We start from the raw sequence: 27,414 nt of genomic DNA, 5'->3' as shown, positions 1-27,414 counted from the left end.
TGTTATGAGTTAAGAGAGTGAATTGAATCTCTATCTGTAAAAGTATTCCATTAAATATTATATATAATATATATTTTTTTCTTGTTTTTCAAAAGCACCTCTAGTCTGATTATAATAGTTTTTCTGGTAATGTAACCGATTACATGGAAGAAAAAGACATTTGTTCAATATGAAATCAGATGTCGTATTGTACATGAATACAGTATTACATAACATCATTATTTTTAACGAGACAGGAAATCACACAATCATCACTTCAAGATGTAGTTTTTTTTGCAAAGAACATTAAGGACGTTTTAATAAGAACTTCCAATGATGCCAGGTGCAGTAAACAACGTTCAGTTCAGTTTTTAAATGAATTGTCAATATTGAGATTACTACAGTACATTCAGTCTAATGAAAGAGCAAAAATCTGGAAATGAGAGTCAAATAAATTTAAAACTGGTGATGAGGATGAGGAGAGTGTATACTGAGTATTGTTAGAGATGGAGAGTCACAGTTAGCAGAAGGAAAGCAACAGGAAAAGGTGACTGGTTCCTTACAGTCTAGGTTTCATGGTTTGTTTGCTGCAGTGATGAACAGCAGGAGATGACAGATTGTTCTTGCTATGTTGCAACATTTCACATTTAAAGCTGTTGCATTTCATCCTTTATGTATTGTATATGAGTGGAAGGAAATTAAACCTATGTGTATGCAAATATGTTTTAATGTGTTTACATGTCTTTGTATTTTTAGATGCATTAATGTGTTTAGATGTTCCTATGTGTTTTTGTGTGTGTGCGTTCTCACTGGAGCCAGGACCTTACCTTGGTGTCAACTCTCCACCCAGCACACAGGGAATTGTGGGTAGTTTTAATTAAGCACTGCGGCAGCAGCAGAGTGTAATATGGGTTAAACACAGCCAAACTCTCCTCTCCCAGCTCTATCTAATCTGTAAAGATTACTCTCTGGCTTTCCAATGAGACTTTTACAACAGACTACTGTTGCCTCCTAGTTCTCTATGCAAGGCCGGAAGTTTCTAGACGTTCACCAGAAGCCCAGTGGGTGGTGAGGCGGTGGCTCTCAGCCTCTGTCAAGAGGAAACTGGGGTGAAAAAGGATGGGGCCACCACAGTGGAAATATTCATACTGTTACATACCACCTCACTACTGCCATAGTCTGACAGATGTTCCAATGTCTATCTTTAGAGAAAAGCTCACCCAGAAATCTCTGACACACACACACACAGAGTAGGAATGTCACACACACAACCAAAAACATGCACGCACACAGAATGAGAAATGCTTTGAGAGGCTTGCTAAGAAGCACAAACCTCCATCAGACCATCACTCTGGACCCATTGCAGTTTGCCTAGTGCCCAAATATAGAGGACCCAAACAGAGACATGGATGGCCCAAACAGAGACATGGATGACCCAAACAGAGCCATGGATTACCCAAACTGAGCCGTAGATTACCTAAACAGAGCCGTAGATTACCTAAACAGAGCCATAGATTACCTAAACAGAGCCATAGATTACCTAAACAGAGCCATAGATTACCCAAACAGAGCCATAGATTACCCAAACAGAGCCATAGATGACCCAAACAGAGCCATAGATGACCCAAACAGAGCCATAGATTACCTAAACAGAGCCGTAGATTACCCAAACAGCCACTGAACTGCACATTACAACTCAACTGGACACGACAAACACCTGCAGGTTTATTGACTACGGCTCAGATTTTAACACCAGCATTCTCCTAGCGTGTCAGGACGCTGAGACGTCTGCGAAAAGTGGATCATCGACCTCCTAAAGGACCAACCCCAGGTGGTCAGGACAGACAATATGACCTCCACCACATGGGCCCCCCCAGGGATAAATGCTCTGCCCCTACCTGTCCTCCTGTCCCTCAGTGTTTACATTACCAAGGACATGAAATGATCCAACAACACAGAGCAGAAGGCACAATCTTCTACCTCAAGCAGCTGAAGGGATTATGGACAGGGACTAAAAACGATTCCCTGCATTTGGCCAGGGACATTCATCTCCATTGGTTTGCCCGGGATAAACTGTTAGACATTGATCCAGTCAGAGGGCAGTGGCACCACTTGCTACATCAGCCACCTGTTACGGAAAGCACTCAAACTTTGTGGGTCAGTTCACCTCCGAAACCTGACCTTCAGGGATGGAAAGACTAGTAAAATTAAAGAAACAAAGAAGGAAAGGACGAAAGAGATACTACACATCTCCCATTGCTCTACACAGCCGTCCGTTAATAACTGCATGGGGAGGGTTGAGAAGGGGGGAGGGACAGGGGACGGGGGGAGAGAGAGGGGGAAGGGGGATAGAAATGGACAGCGATGGCAGAGAGAGGGTATGAGAAAGGAGACAGAAAATGAAACGGAGAGACAGAGAGAGTGTGTGTGTGTGTATGTGTGTGTGACAGCTGTGTGTGTGTTTGACGCCCGTAACCAAGGTGCCCGTCACACGTCACCAGGGGGTCACCCTCGGCGCCGTGCAGCCAGACTGGGGGGGACAGAGAACAATGGGACACACATCACTGCATCAGGGATAACACAACCTTGCCCCGGCCACAAATAACTCCCATCTGTAATGACAGCAAAGAGACAGTGACGCTAAGTGACCCTCCAACTAGAAAATAGTCAAACCCTCCAATCGTCTAAAACAAACAGGCCACATTGACATGAGATGCAACAGGGTCTAGCCTTTCCCATGACTCTGTGATTTCACTTTAAAACCCTGACCTTGCCAAAGATGAGGAGAATTAACATACTGAGGCAAAGAGAAAATACACTCTGTTCACTGTTAACTGAGCTGCCAAACAGTTAGTGTCTGATGCCCCAAACCTTTATCTTATCCACCATGATCCATTGATGCACAGGACAATGTATTAAAATAAAACGGCAATCTAAGACTAATTCTAGAAAAAACACAGCTGACGTCATGCGTTGACGTGAATTGTTATGTGTAGGACCACGACGTAAATGTCACCATGTCGTCTACATAAGAACCATAATGTCCGGCGGAGCTATGGCTCAGGCTCTACCCTGGATTAACTCATGACACTGGACATTATGGGAGGAGCTGCCCTGACCGGACGGCCAATCAGAGCACAGGAGGTGAAAGGTAATAGATGAAGGCACAGCAGTAATGGTTCCCCTGAGTTGAATTTGTTTTCAGACTCCTTTCATGTATCAGTTTTTTTTTAGAGGTTTTGTTATCTTATATTTCAGTTGTTTGATTTCAAATCATGGTGCTCACATTTATTAATCTCTTTCAGGACTAGTGTCAGAAACGTCATTACCAAAAATTGCGATATGTAATTGATCTATTGATGTATTTTCCAAAGCACCGTGTAGTCCAAGTCTTTCATCCTCAGTTAGAGTACTGCTACACTAAAACACTGTTTAAAGGGAATTGCTGCATTAGTGGTTTTTGGAATGGCAAAGGCAAGCTTGATGACAGTATTATTTCACAGCATGCAAACGGACACAAACAATGAACATTTTGGGTTTTATGGTCAAATTGAGGACCAGCAATTTACTATAATAATTTTAAAAAATCTAACCTTAATCTGAATATCCTAATCTTTATGAGATTCTTAATAGAGATTATCTTTTAAACGAGATATTTTTTGTCCAGGATTGGACCATCAAAAAATTAACCCTAACTCTAAGTGTAATTCAATCCCTAACCCTAAACTTAACCCTAAGCCAGAAATGCCTGTCAAAGTGAGGACCAGCCATATGTCCTCACTTTATATGATTTTCCTTGTTTTGATATTGAGGACCCGAAGACTGTAAAACAGGAATAAACACACACACACACACACCCACACATGCTGAGGATTTCTATAAGAATCAGTGAAGGGTTTAAGGGGTTAAATGATGATAAAAAGTATTTCTTACCACATACACAAACACAGGCTCACTGAGATGGGGGATGACATTGGTTTGTTTTGTGTATGGGTGGGTTGTATTGACGCTCTGAGCCAATGAGACATCCTGAGTTTTATGAGTGGCAGTCCCTCAGACCTAACCCATGTAAGGTCCCTCAGATCACCATGGGAACGGAATTATTTCTATGTGTTAAACAAAATACCCTTTACCTGACATCTTGATCTAAATGGAACGAGAGGAAATGTAGAATTAGCAGCTTTAGGAGCCACTGAGACAAAAAGAAAAAGAATAACAGAATAAAACCAAATAAGGAAAAGTTTACAACAAGATCATACCAATGACAATAACAAACGTATCACAGTATCCTCTTTCAAAATAAAAGTAACAATTTTTGTTCACATTTGTATTTTTTTTCCCAATACACTATATCACACAGTGATAACAAAGAAAGGAGAAATCTACAGCCACATTAGCTTCGTGCAAAACCACATACACTGGTACGCCGCATAGGCAAAGATTAAAGCAAGACAACGCATACAAAAATATAGAAAATCTCCAATGCTTCAATCTCTACACCTCCACACTGAAAACTAGGTTTCTGTCTTTGTACAACAATTTCCCAATCAAAAAGCGTCTCTTTCACCAAAGCATCACTTCTCGAACATTCTATTGTTAGTTTTTTTTTACCTTCGCTTACTTTTTTAAGACAAACATCGGTCTTAAGTAATCCATACAGGAATTCAAAGAACCAAAAACAATACATCTGGTAGCTAATATATGTCATTATGACAGTCAGTCATCATGATATTCAGAATTATAATAACAACAACATGTTGAATGATAGAAAACTATTACAATAAAAGCATATCTTTTCTGTCATAATCATTTGTGACAAATCTTTTTTTTTTTCATTTTTAAAATACATATTTCCTGTCACTTTTAAGACATTCCAGCATTTTGCTCATAACTGTTGGTGACAGGTTACATACGGTAGTTTGGCATACTCAGCAAGCCATGCCCAGAAGGATGCTAATGTCTCTTGCAAAGGAAGGGAAGAGTTTCAGGTTTCAGGATGCAGTGGAACCCATCCAACAGTAGGACACATTGTATCTGGTTTGGGGGAAAGGGGCGGATTAATACAGAACAGCCCTAACTACAAAACCGACGTGCTCAAGACCAGGTCAGCGCACAAGTTCAGTTCAGCACTTGCAAACACATGCAGAGATATTTCAGATTCAGTCTCTTCCTGTCAGTTGTGTCCCCATCTTGTTTTCTGCCGGTCTCTCCCTTTCCTGTTCCAGGTGGGCGGAGCACCCACAGACCAATCCGCTGGCTCCTTACTGAAGGCTGTGACAGCTACAGTTATCCAGCACTCTTGCTTCACCACTGATAGAAAAGATTGTTTGGACGCCTCAAGACAAAAATATATTGATACATATCAAACGGGGAGGAGGGGCAGGCAGGGGGAGGAGTTGCGATAAGGCCCGGAGGGAGGAGTTACACTGCAGCAAGATGAAATCAAGACATGGAAAATCATGCGGATGTGTCCTAGGCCATGGGATGGATGGAGAGACCGAGGGAGGGGGACAATGGATCAAACCAAACGGAAATGACATGGGAGTGGTTAGTTTTCCTGCTCTCTCTCCCTCCCTTCCTCTTCCTCCTCGTCTTCGTCCAGAGACACCACCCCGGAGGAGGCCACATCTGAGATCTTCCTGTGGGTAGAATAGTCAGGCGGATAACCCTCGCCCTCAACCCGGCACCCGGTGCCCTCGTAGTCTTTGCAGGGTGCGTCGTCGTCCTCCCCGGGTGACAGGTACGTCTCAGAGTAGGACGTGGAATAGCAGGGCGACACCTCCCCGCCGGGCCGGCCCCTCCCGCTCCCCAGGCTGTGGAAGTCCCCTCTGCCCCCTCCCATCCCCTGGCCCAGCCTCTGGAGGCGGGACAGCAGCAGATCCTCCCCCCCCTGCAGGGCGGAGAAGATCTTGGCAGCCAGCTCCGCGGTGTCGCCGTGGTGACGGCCATTGGCGCAGCGATGTGGGAAGTCTCGCAATAAGGGGTGCTGCTCGTCTAGGCTGCAGAGGCTGGAGCAGAGAGTGTCCGTGGAGCCGGGGGAAGGCCTCTCTCCTCCTCCTCCTCCTCCTTCTCCTCTTTCTCCTCCTCCCCCGCCGTCGCAGCAAGGCGCCCGCAGACACAGGTGCTGACACACCTGACTGTGGATGAGGTCCCGCAGGTAGAGGGGCACCTCTGGAGGGAGAGCGGGGGGGAATAGATACGGTCAGTATACTGAATAACCCTGTGTTTCCATGCCTAATGGGGTCAGGTCAACTAGAGAGAAACGACTCTGAGCACTACTTATGAAACAGGAGTGTTATAAAATGACAGTTAAATAATATGATGGATTCATCGATAGTGCAGGCCAAGTCTGCCAAATGTCATTTATCTTTCAATTATTAACTCAGAAGTCGTTCGACAAACTTATTCGTCAGCCACACATCTCTATTCACTGTATCAGAACTATATATGCTAGGAGCTTTCTACCCTAAATGAAAGCTGAGATTCTGTTGAAAATAATGACATACAGCATATCTTCTTTACATGAAGGACAGTCTGAGATATTCAACCCCTGACCTCCCCACACCACCTTGATGAAGGTCACAAAGAGGTGAAAGTTCTGTCTTCAACAGCTTCAAAATCTCTATGTATGTTTTATATTTACTAATATCTATGGCCCCCTGACACTGTTACACCGATTCTCATGGCCTAGGGAAATCCCAATATGATGCCCACAGTCAATAATTTTACAGTTTCTATTGTTTATCAATGAAGAGCAAAAAAGGTAAACAAATATGCAGTGCCTTGCGAAAGTATTCGGCCCCCTTGAACTTTTCGACCTTTTGCCACATTTCAGGCTTCAAACATAAAGATATAAAACTGTAATTTTTTGTGAAGAATCAACAACAAGTGGGACACAATCATGAAGTGGAACGGAATTTATTGGATATTTCAAACCTTTTTAACAAATAAAAAACTGAAAAATTGGGCGTGCAAAATTATTCAGCCCCCTTAAGTTAATACTTTGTAGCGTCACCTTTTGCTGCGATTACAGCTGTAAGTCGCTTGGGGTGTGTCTCTATCAGTTTTGCACATCGAGAGACTGAAATCTTTGCCCATTCCTCCTTCCAAAACAGCTCGAGCTCAGTGAGGTTGGATGGAGAGCGTTTGTGAACAGCAGTTTTCAGTTCTTTCCACAGATTCTCGATTGTATTCAGGTCTGGACTTTGACTTGGCCATTCTAACACCTGGATATGTTTATTTGTGAACCATTCCATTGTGGATTTTGCTTTATGTTTTGGATCACTGTCTTGTTGGAAGACAAATCTCCGTCCCAGTCTCAGGTCTTTTGCAGACTCCATCAGGTTTTCTTCCAGAATGGTCCTGTATTTGGCTCCATCCATCTTCCCATCAATTTTAACCATGTTTGACAGTGGGGATGGTGTGTTCAGGGTGATGAGCTGTGTTGCTTTTACGCCAAACATGACGTTTTGCATTTTTGCCAAAAAGTTCGATTTTGGTTTCATCTGACCAGAGCACCTTCTTCCACATGTTTGGTGTGTCTCCCAGGTGGCTTGTGGCAAACTTTAAACAACACTTTTTATGGATATCTTTAAGAAATGGCTTTCTTCTTGCCACTCTTCCATAAAGGCCAGATTTGTGCAGTATACGACTGATTGTTGTCCTATGGACAGAGTCTCCCACCTCAGCTGTAGATCTCTGCAGTTCAACCAGAGTGATCATGGGCCTCTTGGCTGCATCTCTGATCAGTCTTCTCCTTGTATGAGCTGAAAGTTTAGAGGGACGGCCGGGTCTTCGTAGATTTGCAGTGGTCTGATACTCCTTCCATTTCAATATTATCGCTTTCACAGTGCTCCTTGGGATGTTTAAATCTTTTTGTATCCAAATCCGGCTTTAAACTTCTCGACAACAGTATCTCGGACCTGCCTGGTGTGTTCCCTGTTCTTCATGATGCTCTCTGCGCTTTAAACGGACCTCTGAGACTATCACAGAGCAGGTGCATTTATACGGAGACTTGATTACACACAGGTGGATTCTATTTATCATCATTAGACATTTAGGTCAACATTGGATCATTCAGAGATCCTCACTGAACTTCTGGAGAGAGTTTGCTGCACTGAAATTAAAGGGGCTGAATCATTTTGCACGCCCAATTTTTCAGTTTTTTATTTGTTAAAAAGGTTTGAAATATCCAATGAATTTCATTCCACTTCATAACTGTGTCCCACTTGTTGTTGATTCTTCACAAAAAATTACAGTTTTATATCTTTATGTTTGAGGCCTGAAATGTGGCAAAAGATCGAAAAGTTCAAGGGGCCGAATACTTTCGCAAGGCACTGTATATATATTTGTTGTTATGTCACATTGTGACTCATATAAGTGTCTAAAAAAGTTTTAGTTAATTGTGCTTCTTGCCGAGAGTCTGCAGAATCCAGAGATATAAGGCACTTCATTCTACTATAAAGGAAGACCATATTAAGCCAAACTGTCAAAATAGTGCCAGACAGAATTAAAAACCTTCAACCTTTAAGGGTTTAAATAAAACATTTAACCACTGTTTGTTCCATTTTGTGGATTTCATTAAGTTTTTTATTTTGTGATATCAATCCACCGTTCTTTAGAGATAAATCAAATAATTTACAAGATAAATAACGCTTTAAAGAGTTTGAGATGTTTTAGGCAAATACTACACAACTATAATTATTATAAGAAAATGTAACTATATTTGAGGAGATACCTTCCTGAAATAAGTGAAATAATCTGCCATTGGAACAAGACAAATTACATTTACCTTATTTTAATTATGTTTTAATTTTGAACCTGAAAACAAGATAAATATACTTGATAAGACATTGTTTTGCAGTTTAAGTGTAGTTTCATGCAAAAAGCACGATAACTAACAATAATAACCATAATCCACTGAGCTCTGGGACACAGGGGGAGTGACAGCAGGTAGCTCAACCACATGTTTCTGTTCACAGACAGGATTTTACCAGATAGCTCTGCTGTTGCATTAGGCCGATAGATACTACAGTAACTAATTGTCAGCTAGCCACCTACTACAAGCCTAATTAATGAGGCAGTGTGGGACATAAATATGCATGCTGTGATTAAAAAAATTACTCAATCATGTTTTTTATAAGCCATCCAAAACTGAACTGACTTCCAAAACATTGATTGCCCAGAGACTACTTATAAAAATATAAATCTGGAGTGAACAATGGATTCAGGCAGATCATAGATGAGCGCTCTAGGTGACTTCTCAGCCATAATGTAATGGAATAAACAAATAAAAACAGCCAATTGGCTAAACAAGTTTTAAATAACTACATTATCAAGCAATTAAAACAGTCATAGTTTTTGCAGGAAAGATACATAGTTCAAAGCAATGAAAGCATGAGCATCCCCAAAACACACACGCAAAAACACAAACTCATCCACACAGTGTATTTATTGTCCACTCAAACAGCAGACAAAGTCATATAGCAACCCCCTCTGTCTGAAGCCAAGGAATCAAATTAAACTTGCAGGAGGGATATCAAATTTCACCAGGAAAGATAAAAGTAGGGCACTGGGACAATAAGATTTTCCAGTCCTCAACCCACAGTCCTGAACACATCGAGTCCTCACCACACAGACAGTCCTCACCACACAGACAGTCCTCAACACAGACAGAGTCCTCAGCACACAGTCCTGAACACATTGAGTCCTCACCACACAGACAGTCCTCACCACACAGACAGTCCTCAACACACAGACAGTCCTCACAACACAGACAGAGTCCTCAGCATACAGACAGTCTCCTCAGCAAACAGTCTCCTCAGCAAACAGACAGTCTCCTCAGCATACAGAGTCCTCACCACACAGTCCTCACCATACACAGAGTGCTCACCACACAGACAGAGTCCTCACCACACAGTCCTCACCACACAGACAGAGTCCTCACCACACAGAGTCCTCACCACACAGAGTCCTCACCACACAGAGTCCTCACCACACAGACCTCACCATACAGAGAGTCCTCACCATACAGACAGAGAGCTCAGCACACAGACAGAGAGCTCACCACACAGACAGAGTCCTCACCACACAGTCCTCACCATACAGAGAGTCCTCACCACACAGACAGAGAGCTAAGCACACAGACGAGATGAGGACATAACGAGGTGAGGAGGAAGCATGTACAGGGGGTGGGGAGTAAAAAGCAGGGTAAGAATAAAAGAACACGAGAAAAGACCATGCACTCTTTAGTCGTACTGAAGTTGTAATGGGGAAAATTAAAGAACAGATTATGTGTGTGTGGGTGTCGTACCTGTGCTCTGTGTAGTGGGCTCGTTGGCGGGAATAAAGTCCTCATCATATGAGTCATCATTCGAGTCGTCTCCATCCACAGACGACCAGGCTCTCAGCTTAGCTTCCGCTATGGCAAACTGCTCTGCCACACCTGAAAACACACATGTAAGTTAGATCAGATACTTTGGCGAAAAGATTTTGGTTCCAAAAATAAGTGGTATTAATGGTGTTACAAGCAATTTTACAGTATACTTAGTTTATAAAACTAATTGACCTGAATCATTTAAAATCCCTAATAAAATTGACAACATTTAAGTTGCAAGATAATTTAAGTAAAAGAAATCAATGACTTTTAAATGTCTTTCAAGAACTTTTGACAGTGATTTAGTGGTCCTTAGAAATGAAGACGTTTGGGAACAGCTGGGTAAGACGCTATGTTCACAAATTCAATGGATAAAAACTGTTTCAAAAATCAAAGTGTGGAACAAACATTTAACTGTAATAGACATTGCTCAAAACTAGCTTTTTAATTACCAATCTCTTTGTCAGTAGCAACTCTGGACGTTGGGCCAGCGCTTTAACTTTTCAGCTGACACATAGAGCACATGACAAAACTGAAGAAAAACCAGGAATCTTTTTTTTAAGCTTTCAATTTTTTTAGATTTACATTTATAGATTTTTGTGGGACATTGCAATTAATTAAAAATCTCTTAGAAAAAGCCCATCCAAAACCAGCTACTGAAAAATAATAATGTACATTGTAAGCTAAAAAAATGAATTTATTATAGCATATTATCGCATTTGTTGCACTGCAGTAATATTGTATAAGTTAATCCATAGTTTCTTGTTTGACCACCTGTTTTCATCTTCATTTCTAAATTAGGTAGTTATTTAAAGAAGTAGCTAGTCATGACTTGAACATTTTGTCTGAAAATGAGCAATTGCCCAATGTGTTAGCACTGCACTTTGATCACTGTCTAACACTGGACAGAGACCAGTATTGGAGAAGCTGAGAATCTATCACTACAGCAAGGTAGTTCAAGAGCCCTGGGCGCGAGGCCGTTCATTCTCCACGTACTAGTAAGACTGCTGCATTTGCATGTGGTGTGTTTGGGACTTGGCAGTGATTCTGAACACTGTTGAGGCTCCATCGAAACTGCTGGGGCCTGTGGATCTTAGGATCCTCTCATACTAAACTGTCATGCTCATGGTTCTAGAATATATGTCTATATGTCCTCTGGGACTCTAGACTTTGATATCCTTCACTTTCGGCTACTCTGTTTGAAACCAAGGACCATTGGAGGTTACATAGACCTAACCCAAAGGTTTTAGTCACGTAACCAGCTGTTTGCTTGCCACGCCAGCTTGGGTTAGGACACTGTCCATCAGTGGAGGGTTCTTGGCATGACAGCAAAGGGCGAGGGTTGCCTAACAGAATACCCACCCACCCACTAGTGTCAAAACATCCGGGGCACCAATCAAAGGATTGACTGCGGCGGGTATTCATGCAAAGTTTTATTGCCTCGACGTCACAGCTCACAGCATAGTATACTCAGTCTACTGTCGACCGCAGCGGAATCCAGTGGGTCAACAACAAGGGCCAGGGGCATCACCAGACCCAGGCTTTCCAAGCTCCAGCCTTGGATGTTTTCTGTTCAGTCCCAAGTGTTTTCCAAGCTGGGAGGGTGTTTAGAAAACCGGCACAACCAGAGCCAACCAGCACTTTCTCTGTGCTCTCTTTGAATCGGCCCCCTCCCCGCCCAGTCCATTATGATCTGCCTGAGCCGTGAGTCCTTTGCCAGCCGGTTGAAGTCCCTGACAAGGACCGTTGTGCAATGATGGAAATAAATCAATGGAGCGAGGGCCGAGCTGGGATTATATCCCCCGCAAGGCAAGTCTTTCTTGTCCAGCTGAAGGCCTTGAAAGGCATGTCTAAATAATTAGTTTGGGTTGTGCATACTGTAAGAGCATGTACCAGCTAATAGACATATACTAAAGGTTTTGGAAGGTGGGCCTGACATCTTCTGGAGAGGGTCCGACGTAAACCTACTGTAATCATACAGTGTGTTTGATCTCTTAATTGTTAGTGAACCAGGTTGTTATTAAAAATCACTGTCCAAAATCAGAACAGTTACAATACCAGACCTAGTGTTATGTCTCCTCCCTCTTACACCTTTCATGTATTTCTCCCCTCTTTTGCAAAGATTATTATATTTTTCCTCTCCCTCTATTAATTTAGTCTCTCTCCTAGCCACACACTGTGTTTTCTTTCCTCATTCACCTCATTTTCATTTCCTTTGCATTTCAATCTTCCTATTTTTCATCTTTTTATTTCAATTATTTCAATTTAAAATTTCAATTTCCCTCTCCCCTGTTCTCAGGGTTTGTTCTTTATTTATGGGTTGATGCACAAACAGATTGATTCTCCCATCATTCTGTGGGCTTAACCCTGAACACAGTTGTCAAACACAGGAAGGACTTTCCTCCAAAACAGACCTCCAGGCTGGCATTCATTCAAACCGGCCAAAGCAGGTTAAGAAATGTTTATAATATTCGTCCTGTCCACAAACACTTTTAAATTCTGCAAATTGAAGGCATTCGTGGGAGCTGGGATGCCCTGGTAGTTGTTGTTCTGTCGGCCTTTATACTCCCCTAGACAAGACTGTGATCATATGGGAAAGAGCTACAGTGTTAACACCGCAATGCAGGTTTAATTGAATTGGATCCTAGGGTTTTTCTTTCTGTTTTTTATTCACTTCATGCATACGTAACAAAATGGTTCATATCCTCTTTGCCTATACAAATGCATTTTGTGAGTACCTGGGTTGGTGGGTGTTGAGGCATGCACATAAATGTGTGTGTGTGATCTGATCCTGCATAGTTTGGCTCCTCTCCCAGACCCTTTTAGACCCGGACACCCCCAGAGCACTTCGATCGCTTGTACAGAGTGAACTGATGGAACTGTAGCCCTGCCAGCACTGTATTGTAACCACACATACACACACACACATTTGCAAACAACCACACAACCACACATTCTAAAGGTTGACATTGTGTTTATCAGAGAGCGGCCAAACTAAAATGTATGTGTATTGGCAGGGGAGGGACCACCACACAAAGGCACAATGTCTAACAAGCAGGTCCCCATATATAGGTATATACCCTAATAAAGGAATGATAAACATAATTTCATAATAGGTAGTTGGAGCCACCAGAACAGCTTCAATGTACCTTGGTGTAGATTCTACAAGTGTCTGGAACTCTATTGGGAGGATGCATTTTTCCACAAAGATATTTCATAATTTGGCGTTTTGGTAAGGTTGGTGTAAAACACTCTTAGACCAGTTCTCCAGACCCATCCATTAGTTTTAAAATGGGTTCATGTCAGGAACCTGAGACTCCACTGACTATTGTGAAATGCCAGCAATTTGAGCAGCCGTAATTACTGAAAGTCCTGCCAATGTATACCAAAATCACACCCTCTTTCCACGTCACTGAGATACAGTTTTCTAACCCCTGTGGTGAAATCAATAAGCATTTCGGCCTGTCCATTTATACACATGACATTTATATACAGCTGTGAAAGCACTTACTTTGAGTTTATTCTATTTCTTAATTTTAGTCAATATTGGAATACACCAGCACAGAATTATATTAAATACACTGTCCTTCACAACCTGGAAAGACACCCAAACCCAGCTAAAAATTCTCCCATTTTGTGTCAGCACATTGTCCAGGGTGGACAAATCCACAGGGATGATGCAAGAGCAGATGAAGGACAATTCAAATTATCCCAGGGTCAGGATGTGATGAAGGAATCAGTAAGGTGTAGATATTTTTAAGTCTACGTGTATCGGTTTAATGAAGGTCCACTGCAGTCAACCATATGATTTTCTGTTTCTTTATTTCATTTTTATTACTATAATAATAATAATAATAATATTTCCACACTATGAGATACATTCCCTTAAATTTGTAAAATGAGGCAAATCCCTTTTTAGTGTATGAGCTGTTTGGGAAACAGAAATGGCTGGAATTTCAGCTTGTTCATCTATTTGAAATACACCAAGAACTCTCCATCTGGTTTAGCAGTATACTAGACTACCTTTTTAGCCAATCAGGGGTGGTGTATGTGAATATCTTCACATTTGTTTCCTAATGCCCACACAATCAAAATGAGAATGTTACTGTAGGAGTCAAAGGAGACAGAAATAAATAAGAGAAATAAGTGAACATAACGTATTCTCGAATATTTTTCTAGTAACAAACACCCTTTTTTCAGGCATACAGTAATTACATAGCTCACTTGGTAAAAGGACTGTCGGTTCTTTTCCCACAGGGGGCCTTTACGAATAAAGTATGAAAATGTGCACACTGTGAATAAGAGAATCAGCTAAATGACTTATTTTAAACACAAAAAATATATATAATATATGTATATTATTATAAATATATATATTAAAGACCACATGCAGACATAAACATTACTTGAAAAGAGTCAAAAAGAAGAGGAGAGTAAAGAAAAAGAAACGAGAGAAAACAGTGGAGGGTCACAGAGAAAAGCACTCCGTCACGCCAGTCCTGTCCAGGAGCAGGACCTTACTGTGCAAATTAACCTTGAGAGGCTACATTGCAGGGATGGTGGGAGAGTGGAGAGAGAGGGTGAAAGAGAAAAATGACAAGCCAGAGAAGATAGAGGAAGCGAGGGACACAGAGAATGGACAGTGAGACAGGCAGAGTCGAAAGTGAGCATGAGAGGAATCGTGGGACACTAAGCAAAAGAGAGAAAAGAGGGACAGAAAACAAGAAGCTCACAGAAAGGAGACGGAATATGGTGAATTCCGTAAGTCAAAGCTGTAAAAAGGAAACCCCAGTAGACCTACCAGTAAAAGGTCATTTTGAATGAGAAACAGGTACTGACCGGCAGCAAAGCGTGCCTCTTGTTCGCCCTCTGTGAGGTCCGAGTAGTTGTTGAAGTCAGACTCCAGTGCGGCGGGGGTGTCAGTAGGCTTACACCAGCCCTTCCACTCTATCAGATGGGCCACTCTTCCCTGGGCCATGCCTGTGGGCCGTGTTACATGATCCTTCATTGCCTGGGAAATACCTACAGGTCAAGGGTTAGAGTGCAAGGGTCACACAGGTAAAAATGATCAGGCATGCATTATGTGTGTGTGTGTGTGTGTATGTGTGTGTGTGTATGTGCATGCGTGCATGCATGTATATATACACATGTGGGCAATGGCATTGTGCAGTTTCACTGGTAACTTTAATGTATATATATATATACAGCTCGGTAAAAAATTAAGAAAACACTGCACCTTTTTCTTTCCTTTCCAAAAAAAAGTTGAAAAGGAAATAACCCTTCTGTTTCTCACTCAAAACCTTCCTTTTACACTTTTTTGGAAAGGAAAGAAAAAGGTACAGTGGTCTATAAATCTTTTCCAGAGCTGTATCTATATTATAGTGTTTTACCTGTGTTCAACTGACAGTATTTTAAACATGTACCATGTAATGAAGATCTGGCTAATGCCGCAATCTCTTGAATGGTAAGCGCTCTTCTCGCTTTTGGTAACATTTCAACGGTGTCCTCAACATTTACCTGTGAAGGAAAAAACTTTAATTATAAAAGCATTCTAGGCTATTATGCAGAGGTACTGTAAATGCTACGACTACAAAGAAATCCATTGAAACTGATCTAAACCAGCACTCATGTTTTCAAGGCAGAGAAAATACAGCTGTTTTCAAAGCCCAGAAAATGAAAACCTTTCTGTTTATCTAATTGCTTGTACAGACTGTAGAGCATCACAGTTTCAGTTACATAAGCCTCTCATAAACACACATGCGCACACACATATAGAGATATGAAGAGACCATTCCAGATTATAATGACAAAATAATGGTGTCCCTTGGTCTGGTCTGTCCTGATCTTTTGTTGACAGACTACGGACAACCTTATCGAGACATAAATATCTCCTTGGCAGACTACATAAACATCTTGTTAACAACTAAGAAAAATTTTCTTTGGCAGACGCAAAAATGTCTTTGGCAGACTGTGCAAACGTCTCTTACGGACTACGCAAACATCTCTACTGTATATTTGTAATGAAACAACAGTGATACGTGTGAGATAGAAAGCAGCATAGATTTTAGTGAGTAATTTTGCTCCAATCGATTTCCATGCTGCATGTCTGGTAATAAGATCTCAGTAAACATCTGCACTTCTCTTATCATAGAATCAGACTCTCCACGCTGCGTAATTATTTCACTTGTAATGTGGCAACTTGACTGCGATGATTATGTAAAATGTACCTTAGGGCTACAGTGGATATAAAAAGTCTACACACCCCTGTGAAAATGCCAAGAACTTTTTCCACTTTTAATGTGACCAATAATTGAAAAACTAACCATATCTTCAAGGGGGGAACATTTTAAATAAAAAGCTTACAATAACCTGGTTGCATAAGTGTGCACACCCATATATAACTGGGGATGTGGCTGTGTTCAGAATTAGCCAATCACATTCAAATTCATGTTAAATAGAAGTCATTACACACCTGCCATCATTTAATGTGTCTCTGATTAATCACAAATAAAGTTCAGCTGTTCTATTAGGATTTTCCAGACATTTTCTTAGTTGCATCTCAGAGCAAAAGCCATGGTCCGCAGAGAGCTTCCAAAGCATCAGAGGGATCTCATTGTTGAAAGATATCAGTCAGGAGAAGGGTAAAAAAGAATTTCCAAAGCATTAGATATACCATGGAACACAGTGAAGACCGTCATCTTCAAGTGAAGAAAATATGGCACAACAGAGACATGACCAAGAACTGGACGTCCCTCCAAAATGTGTGAAAAGACAAGAAGAATACTGGTCAGGGATGTTTCCAAGAGGCCTACAGCAACATTAAAGGAACTGCAGGAATTTCTGGCAAGTACTGGCTGTGTGCTACATGTGACAATAATCTCCCGTATTCTTTATATGAATGGGCTATGGGGTAGGGTGGCAAGACGGAAGCCTTTTCTTACAAAGAAAAACATCCAAGCCCGGCTGAAGTTTGCGAAAACAAACATCAAGTCCCCCAATACCATATGGGAAAATGTGTTATGGTCTGATGGTTGAACTTTTTGGCCATAATTCCAAAAGGTATGTTTGGCGCAAAACCAATACTGCACATCATCCAAAGAACACCATACCCACAGTGAAGCATGGTGGTGACAGCATCATGCGGTGGGGCTGTTTTTCTTCAGCTGGAACCGGGGCATTAGTCAGGGTGGAGGGAATAATGAAGAGTTCCAATTACCATGTTGGCACAAAACCTTCAGGAGTCCGTTAGAAAGCTGAAGAGAACGTTTACCTTTCAGCACGACAACAAACCAAAGCACACATCCAAATCCACATAAGCATGGCTTCAACAGAAGAACATTAATGTTTTGGAATGGCCCAGCCAGAGCCCAGACCTGAATCCAACTGAACATCTGTGGGGTGATCTTAAAAGGGCTGTGCACAGGAAATGTCCTCGCAATCTAACAGATTTGGAGCGCTTTTGCAAAGAATAGTGTGCAAATATTGCAACGTCAAGATGTGCCATGCTAATAGATTCCTACCCAAAAAGACTGAGTGCTGTAATAAAATCAAACGTTGCTTCAACAAAGTATTAGTTTAAGGGTGTGCACACTTATGCAACCAGGTTGTTGTGATTTTGTTTTTGTTTTTCTCATTTCAATTTGTTTTTCAATTGAATTGTTCAAATTATAGGTCACATTAAAAGGGGAAAAAGTTCTGACATTATTTATCTTTGTCTCATTCTTTTACATCACAAGAAACTGGCATTTTAACAGAGGTGTGTAGACTTTTTATATCCACTGTACGTATCGATGTAACCACTCTGCACAAGGCTGTGTGACACGGCATATTCAGCACTTTTCATGCCCGTTCACGCTGAGATAATAGACTTAACAATTGCAAAATTCCAAATTAACCCCTCCTTTTTCTACTCCATCCTCCGCCATCTATTTCTACATTTTGCCATTTGCCCATGGCTGACAAAGTGGACAAAGAGTAGCTCATTTGACCTTCCAGTGGGCCCTTCCAGAGCATGCAACAATGCAACCTCCATGAACGAATTGGAATCGCATTATCAACCCTAACCATAACCACAGTATTTCTGAGCGAAAATAATAATTCTTAGATGTGCCTACAGATTTGGAACCTGGACACATGTAAGAGACAAAATAACCTACATTTCAAATGTAATAAGTGTTTATTTCATATCTTCTCAAAAAATGGGAAGGATTATTAAATGTAAATGTTTTTTAAATGTAAATGCATTTTTATGAATTAAAAGTGCACCATGGAATTGCATTATTGTAGAAGTCACCATCAGAGTTTTGTCAGCAACACTATGAAGGGGCCTCTGAAAAAGAGCTTAGGGCATAGGGGCTGGATTTGGATTCCCAAAATGATCCCAAACTGTCAAGAGTAATGATGTCACCTACATCTGTGGAATGGCTACAGTTGGCGTAGAGCTTAGATTGCTATCCCCAACAGCGGGAGGCAATGCTCTTCAAAAGGACAAAATAATGTATGGCTGGAAAGTCCACAATACCTTATGGGGTGTGCTTATGTTTAAACCATTAGCATTGCCATTAGTCCAAACAAAAAATATGTTACAAGTTCATATATATGCATTTAGGTATAAATGTAATGACATTATTTCATCTAACTGAATAGAGCAATGGGCAAGTATGTCCCCCCATATTAATGTTTTGTTGACACAAAAAAGAAAGGTTTGGGGACAAATGTGTATGTGGTGTTGGCCAGGTATACAGGTAACAGACTATAAAGGAAAATAAATGGCTACAGTTGACAGGTTTTTACTATTGTGTTTTTAGGAAACTTACCTGTACCCCGGGGTAGGTTGTCACCCAATTCATCCCATTGGAAGATAATGACAGAAAGCCTTCAAACACAACTCCGGACCTCGGAGCCAGTTACACTCCACTCCATTTCAACCCTCTAATCAGGAATTTATTTTGATCTGGGACACCGGATGAGTACAATTAATGATGGGGTAGAACAGAAAGCCAGCAGGCTCCGGACCGCGCATGGGAAGATTTGAGTACCCCTGCCATAGTGTTTCACAGCAGTGTCCCTGTTTTCTTTCTACCTCATCTGCACATAAAATAAAATTTTAAAATTACATTTTCCTTACACTCCATTATGTATAGTAAAACAAACGCATTATCATTTGAATATGTCAAGATTAAAATATCCAGCAGTATACTAAGTGTGAAATAAGTGGCTCCATTTTAACCAACTTGAGTATGCCTATTACTGTATAAAAAATTACTTTTCCAAATAACAAAAACATTTATCAATTTGATAGAATTAGGCTATTTTAAAAAAAGTGGAAGAAACAAAGGACATCCTCCGTTTCTGAAATAGACATATAGTAGCAGCAAATTAAATGTTGTTCTATACAATTGTGACGTACTTGTGTTTTTGGAAAGAACTTACATGTTACCATACATGTTATTACCAACATGTGGATTTGTAGAAAATAAAAGTAATTACATTAAACAACATGTTAATGCATTTTGAGATCAGAAGAAATAGGTTAACTGCTATGTGAAACAACTGAACTAATCGCTGCTTTCGGGTCAACAGCCTAATTGCTATTAGTAGTCATTGGAATTCCAGAAAAACAGGGATCTCTAAAGCTGTCCCAGCTGAGGCAGGCATTTATGCAAGTGAGGAGCACCTGAGCAGGGCAATAACCGTGAGAAGAGGAACTCACCCATGGTATCAGGTGTTGGAACCGCTTTTGTCTGACATATTGTTTAGCCTAGCTCGTTCACTTGGCTTGCGCATTGTTTATCAAGTCAGCAGCTAGATGCTCACACGTCAAGCTAAGCTTGCGCATTTCTAATTCATGACAGTAGAATCATCAGCAGCAGAACGCAAAGTATGTTGAGCGCTCTAAATACTGAAACTTAAAAACAGCTCTGATGGCAGGGAGCGCTCAAGGGTTTCTGTACTGGCCATTACTGTACATCAACAGCTACTGAGAGGTGTGATAATCTTCACACCGCCGCACAAAGAGAGGGCGAGAGAAAGAGAAACTCCCAAATCCCTGAGGAAAATCAAGGAGATACGACATGCCCTCGAGTTTCACATGCCGCGTAGTCCACTGCAGTTTACACTACCCGACCCCTTTCCCGCCCTCAGCCACTCTCATTATAAGCCCTACTGAACGGCTGCTAAAAGCTCGCAATGGCAAGCCTTTAGCGATATTATTTCATAATTTTATCAACACGTAGACTGCTGAAAATCATGGCACTCATGCACGTGCTCTGACACAGAAGCCATGGGCTAAATTGTTTAGGCCTACCGTAGAAAACAGAACCATTCCTTTACTATTAACTCTATTAAGAGAACAATTAATTCTCAGATCAGCCTTACAACTAGAAATATGTAAGGAAAACATTAGCAGCACTGTCAGCAGGCCTACAGGTTATAGTTAACTTTATGGAGTAATTGGCATGTCTGTTTCTACATTGCCTCTGGGGGAGCCAACGTGGTCTCAGGGTACAAAGTAGACTATTTTACGTCAATCCATGGCACTTTTCCTTTGATATGTTATGTTACGTTGCATTGCTCTACCAAAACGTATAATACATTACGAATTGCCTAAATCATAACATATCTTACGAACGCTACGCTTATTACAATGTATAATATGTTACGAACGCTTTTAAAATGTATAATATGATACGTTTGTCTGGCGTTTGTATCATATTTTACAAACCGTATGAAAACATCATTCACTATGAATCTGTACAAAAAGAACAAGGTGTGTTCTGAACCGGCAACATGCAGGTATGAAGTTGGGCACCCTACCCATTGCTCCACACAGGGTTTACAGATCCCAGGAGACGAGTAATGACCTTACCAAGGTCGCTACAATATGTAATTACTGCATTTTAATGTCACACGTTATGTATCACAGCACTGGGATTCAGGTTAGGGTTTGGGTTAAGGTTAGGTATCACAGCACTGGGGCTAAGGTTAGGTATCACAGCACTGGGGTTAAGGTTAGGGTTCAGGTTTGGGTTAGGGTTAGAAAGAAAATCACCTATAACATATGGATGTTGTAACAGCCCTACTTGCCTCCTCTAACAGGAAGTTCCTGTTTGGAGCAGTGGATAGAGCACCTGTCTGTGAAGCCGAAAGACCCAGTTTCAGTTTTTTTTATTACTCTAACGCTACCTAACGTAGTATATCTTAAAAATTTGGCTGTCAAATATTTACGTAAAATAGTCTGCGTAGTCTCCTGAGACCAGGTTGCGGGAGCAAACACATTGCCAAAGGTTCATAAGAGGACATAGGCCTATGGCATTCAAACGGGAATGTATTTATTGACTGATAGAAACAGCAATTAAAACCTCACTAAAGGCATACATTCTGTTAATTTTGTTAATATAAAAAATAACCCTTGTTTATTTTTTTTTAACATACTCACACAGCCTGATCACTTTTAACTACGGGAGAATGGGGATGGTTGTCAACTTTTTTTTACACTTTTCTTCTGAGCACCTCAATTCTTTTCAATATCAGAAAATCATGTTATTTCAGTATGGAGACATAAGTTGTCAAACACATTGTCCACTAGGTTGCATTTCCAGCAATTATTAACAAAGTTATAGAAAGAAATTGGGCAGATTCCTGTCCGAAAGAAATGCAATCCTTTTGAGAAGAAACAAATCTCAGGTTTATCCCCTAAGCCCTGCTGCGTGTATTTATAATCTCTGCAACATTTGACTGTAGACTTTCTAGTAACAGTAATTATATACAATAATCTTAATGATGCCATACCACACGTCTTTTTCATCCCCAGACCTGCCACTATTCACTGAATACACCTTCCCTCAATTTATCTTTAAAAAGTTCACCTCAGAGTTTTTGTGGACCTTCCAACATTTTAATAAATTTCCTATGCCACTCATTATGCTAGGAAGCCAGTAATGGGTGACTGTTCGTACTGTTGCTAGCTGGCAAAATGTTGACGATGCCCTACTACTAATACCATAATACTGTCATTTGAAAAAGTAATTACTCCAATAAAGCTGTCGCCTTTTTACATATTTGGACAATGGATATGTAATCTTCACTTCAACAGTTTTGACAGATAAAAATTACTTAATTTAACAAATCACACAGAATGATTATACATTGCATTTCTTTATCCATTTAAAAATAAAGAAAAATGCAATTTCATGTAGAAAAAGATAAGTAGCCTACACCTCTAGCTTCAATAGAGGGTGTTTTTCTCATTTGGCTGAACTTAATGTAAGCCATTTCTTGTAACTGTCTATCGGTCTCTTTCATTCTTTTTAGCTTTTGCTTTTGGACTAGTGTCCTTTGGCAAGATCCATGTTTGGTTCAGATTCAGCTTTTGGACAGATGGCCTCACATTCTCCTCTAGAATGTTCTGGTACAATACGGAATTCTTGGTTGATTCAGTGATGGAAAGTTGGCCAGGCCCCAAGGCAGAATCAAACCATATTATCACCACCTAAACGCTTTACAGTTGATATACAGTTGTGCGCAGAACTTTGCATACCCTTGGAGAATTGGTCATATAAAAATATTAAGAGACCGCTGAATCTTTTTTTTCCTTTCCAAAAACGTTTAAAAGGAAGGTTTTGAGTGAGGAACAGAAGGGTTAAAAGTAAGGGACCACTGCAGATTGAACACTTCTGTTCCTCACTCAAAACTTTCCTTTTCAACGTTTTTGGAAAGGAAATAAAAAGGTGCAGTAATTTCTTTATTTTTTCTGAAGCTGTAAGTACCATTTGAAAAGAAAACGAGTGAGCAGGCAAAACACGCCTTTTATTTCTTATTTCTTTTCTGATAATTTGCTGCATTCATCTTGCCATCAATTTGATGTTGACTGTCATATTGTAACCAGCTTTTGTGGCACTGGCGCAGTAAAGGCTTCTTTCTGGCAACTCGACAATACAGCTCATTTTTGTTCAACTATCGTCGTATTGTGCTCCTTGAAACAATCACACCATCTTTTACCAGAGCAGCCTGTATTTCCCCTGAGGTTACATGTAGGTTTTTTTTTGTATCCCTAACAATTCTTCTGGCATTTTTGGCAGAAATCTTTCTTGGTCTACTGACATTGTCTTAGTATCAAGAGATACTTGATACTTTCCACTTCTTAAGTGATTGAACAGTACTGACTGGCATTTGCAAGGCTTTGGGTATCTTTTTATATCCCTTTCCATCTTTATGAAGTTCCATTATCTTGTTACGCAGCTCTTTTGACAGTTCTGCTCCCCATGGCTCAGTATCTAGCCTGCTCAGTGCATCCACATGAGAGCTAACAAACTCATTGACTATTTATTCACAGACACTAATTGCAATTTAAAAAGTTACAGGTGGGGGAAATTCACCTTTAACTGCCTTTTTCACCTGTGTGTGTCCCCTTGTGTATCTGTAACAAGGCCAAACTTTCCAGGGTATGTAAACTTTTGATCAGGGCCTTTTGGGTGATTTCTGTTATCATTATGATTTAAAAAGGAGCCAAACAACTATGTGATAATAAATGGCTTCATATGATCATTATCCTTAAATAAGACAGTTTTTTTGGTTGATCAGTTACATTTTCAAATCAGTGCGAAGATCTCACAATTTCTGCCAGGGTATGCAAACTTATGAGCACAACTGTAAGGTTTTTGTGTTCAAAGGCAGTGTTTTGATTTTGTCCAAACAAGGCATCTGGAATTGCGGCCAAACAAATACAGATTTGACTCACCTGTCCAGATTACATTGTTCCAGTAGTTTTGGTCTTTCCCTGGTGTGTTGCCCTGGCAAACGTCTGTCATGTCTCAATGTTCTTTCTGGAGAGCATAGGCTTCTTCCTTCCTGACCTCCCATGTAGACAAAGTTTGTGCAGGCTCTTTCTGACAGTTGACTCACACATTTAGAGATTGATTGTGGCATAAGAGGCCTGTGGAGCCCTTGATGGCACCCTGGGGTTCTTAGAGAGCTCTATGTGCAACTTTCAGTCAGCTCTCTGGCTGAATTTGGAGAGATGGCCTGTCCTATGTAGATTCCCAGTGGTCTGGATTTTTTTTTTCATTCGATTATCTGTCAGACAGTGGAATAGTGCATTTCAAAATGCTTGGGAATTGTTTTGTAACCCCTCACATCATCACATCTTATCATGGGCAACAATAATACTGCTTCTGAGGGCCTTAGGTCTTTTAAATATGGCCTGATGTGTTAACACACACCCACAAAGTTAATACCAAACCAGACCATAATATTTATGGTCACTCTAATCATTTGCACTTGTTATGTTGCACCTGATTCTAATTTTAGACATTTTTGTGGTGGTAAAAGTAGGGGTGTACCAACTTTTTACCTTTGTCCAAATGTGTAAAAAAAAAAAAAAAAAGAAGACAACTTTCCAGGGGGTGTACTTACTTTTTCACATGATTGCACATTCAACCCCGAATTACAACAGCATTTCTGGGTTACTTCCTATGTTTGAGTTGGATTACATTCTCACCAGAAACAAATGTCACCAGGGTTTATTTTGAAAGTGGTCTGAGACCACCTCACTCAAGCAGACTAGGGTGCAGTGATTTGGTTCACAACCACATACAATTTGTGCTTTCTAACCTTGCAAAAGGCACAAGTCTAAAGGGAGAAACACTCCGGGGTTCAATTCAACAGGGATAAACAAGCTAGGTGTGAAAGTTTGAAGCACACAGATATTCTGTGACATTCATTGGATATTGGCAGTTTTTTCCACCCTTCTTTTACCAGGTAAGTTGACCAAAAACAGCTTCTCCTTTCCATCCTATTTATGGCATCTTTTTCAGGTCAAGACCCCTACTAAGTTGTTGACTCTCAGTCAGTTACCGTTTTGACAAAACAGGTAGGGGCTGGAACTAAATCTAACCAAAACGAATAATCTGTACTGCACTGTGAAGTACAGTACTCTAACTCTGCAAGATTTAAATTGACAACTTTGCTGTTAAAACTTGTGAAACATTTATCAATGCATGGGGAGTAGTCTTCTACACATCAGCTCAAGATCACTGGGCTTTTCAGATTGTTACAACCCTAACATCAATGGCACAACTTTCCCCCACCTCAAATGAAGAAAAGACCACATGCCCAGAAATAAAGCTCTCCTCTTCCTCTTTTCAACTAACTAAATGTGGATGGATATTCCCTTCATACAGCTATTTAAAGAAATGCCAAGATGATCTACGTTCACACATGGAAAATGCTACAATATATCTAACCTCAATGTTTTGATATCCTGACCTGAATTAACAACATGGATTACCTACTCAATATAGTTCACATTTTAGACATTATTACAGGAAATAAGCAATTTAACAATTTATCCAGACCCAGTCTCCCCTAGATAAAGAATAACATTAAAGCTAATACTTCTGAAAGAAACTAGGATAGTTTAGGTTGCAACTAGAGAGACGTAAATATCAGACAGGCAGACACCGCAATGCCCTACAGGTTTTTTTTTAGCACTGGACAAGATCCAGTCCAGTTCTTCTGAATTTAATACGCTCAAAACGTGGCATTTTTGTGAGTAATCAACGCATTAACTAGGTAGAAAAAAAAAAATACAATCAACAATTGCATGAAAATGCTACAATTTACATCTGTAAAATACCAGTGTTCCTTCATCCGTGACAACGCCCCTTGTTTTCTCGCAGAAGAGCAGCTTTTCCAAAGAAAATAGGATGCACATCGAGTCCCTCTTCTCAGACATACCCCACCGCTTTTGTGTGGTGTGTCGCCTTCCTTTCGCGACACTTCGCTCGTGTGCTCCGAAAATGGTTCTCCGTGGTTCAACTTTCCTCTAAATGAGCATTTCTATAGCAACCGGTCACCAAGGAACAATTTCTCCCATGGATACATGGATCCGGGATCCGTAGATGACGTCAACTGCAGCACCGATGGCCACAATACCGCTTTCTTAACAGCAGCCTCTAGTATTTTGCTCTAGTCTCAAACTAGGTGCGTTTGAATGTTCTTCTGGAAGCTCAAACACTCAACTGATTTCAATGATTCAGAGGCGACACTGTCTGGTCTAGAAATGGATGCGACTTCTACGTTGCTTGCTGAGCATGTAGACAACAAGGCGACACGCGTGCACCCGCGGAGCTTCTGTCTGGCAATGGGCACGCACTTCAGCTACGTGTCTGGGAAGGGCCACCAAGCGGCAAACAAGCATAATAGCCACTGGCCGTTCTATTCAAGTTGCGAGATGCAGTTCTCAACAGAGCCTTGTATAGAGAGAGAAGAGGTGAGAGAGAAGAGATCGGAACATTTTGGCTGTGTTAATCATCTCCAAGCGCTGGCTCGTCACGATATCCAGATGGTGCACGCTGATAGATAGGCTAAATGAGATTAAACGGATTCATCAGTGAATTATTCCAACAACCTGCTAACTTCTATTTACTCCTTCTAGGCAGCAGAAGACTGTCAATAGAAAGAATATGTACTGAACAAGATTGCAGCTAGAATTTATGAGCCGGCACAATGCATTAAGTAATTATTTCCAACTGGCTAAACTATTAAACATTGTTAGGATAATAGCCTAAACATTCAAAGATTATGCCAGTCAGTCAATATTTATAAATCGCAACAGAGAGCTAGTTGGAAAGGAACAAATGGATCAAAGGTGGTGGCAGTATCACCTGCCAACCGCTCAGTTTGAAACAACCCGAAGTCAACGTCAACGTAAGTAGTAGCACTGCGGACACCCTGCGTGTGCAAAACCAGACCATTCAGTCAGAAGTTCTGAAGCCTACACAGTAAATGGGACTGCAGCAATAGCCGCCAAGGCGCTGCCGAACCAACCATCCAACTCTCCTTTAGTAGAGCTGTTTGACTGCCTTTAATCCCAGGCAAAGGGGAGTTATATTCTGTGCCATTGAGATTCCTGTTTGAAAACCGCATTAAAAATTAATTGCTAATTACTTTGAATGACTTGCGAATAATTAGATAACTAACTGGTGAACATTTAATGAAAACCAAAATGGAAGAACCCAAAGTGAAATCACTCGTTAACGACTTGGACGGCATGGTTAATT

The 27,414-nt window shown here is 40.8% G+C and overlaps 1 protein-coding gene across 6 annotated transcripts in view; it reads right to left on the bottom strand.

Moving 5' to 3' along the window:
• Positions 1-264: 264 nt before the first annotated feature.
• zgc:165508 (FAM131 domain-containing protein) overlaps positions 265-27,414 on the bottom strand; it is a 32,692-nt gene continuing 5,542 nt past the window's right edge. For 4 of the 6 annotated variants that reach the window (XM_010880074.4, XM_020051965.3, XM_010880162.4 and 1 more), the window contains 4 exons: positions 15,778-15,871; positions 15,194-15,376; positions 10,292-10,423; positions 265-6,150 (listed from right to left, as the gene is read on the bottom strand). In XM_010880074.4, coding sequence (XP_010878376.1) covers positions 5,528-6,150; positions 10,292-10,423; positions 15,194-15,376; positions 15,778-15,847 — 1,008 coding nt within the window. In that variant the 5' untranslated portion in view covers positions 15,848-15,871 and the 3' untranslated portion in view covers positions 265-5,527. Of the gene's footprint in view, positions 6,151-10,291; positions 10,424-15,193; positions 15,377-15,777; positions 15,872-25,975; positions 26,467-27,414 lie in introns of those variants that run through there. The other 2 variants (XM_010879825.4, XM_010879992.4) reach the window with 2 other exon arrangements.

The sequence above is a fragment of the Esox lucius genome, chromosome 1 (genome assembly GCF_011004845.1).
Source record: "Esox lucius isolate fEsoLuc1 chromosome 1, fEsoLuc1.pri, whole genome shotgun sequence".
Lineage (NCBI taxonomy): Eukaryota > Metazoa > Chordata > Actinopteri > Esociformes > Esocidae > Esox > Esox lucius.
The sequence above is the reverse complement of the archived record's forward strand: the minus strand, read 5'-3'. Positions and strand labels throughout refer to the sequence as shown.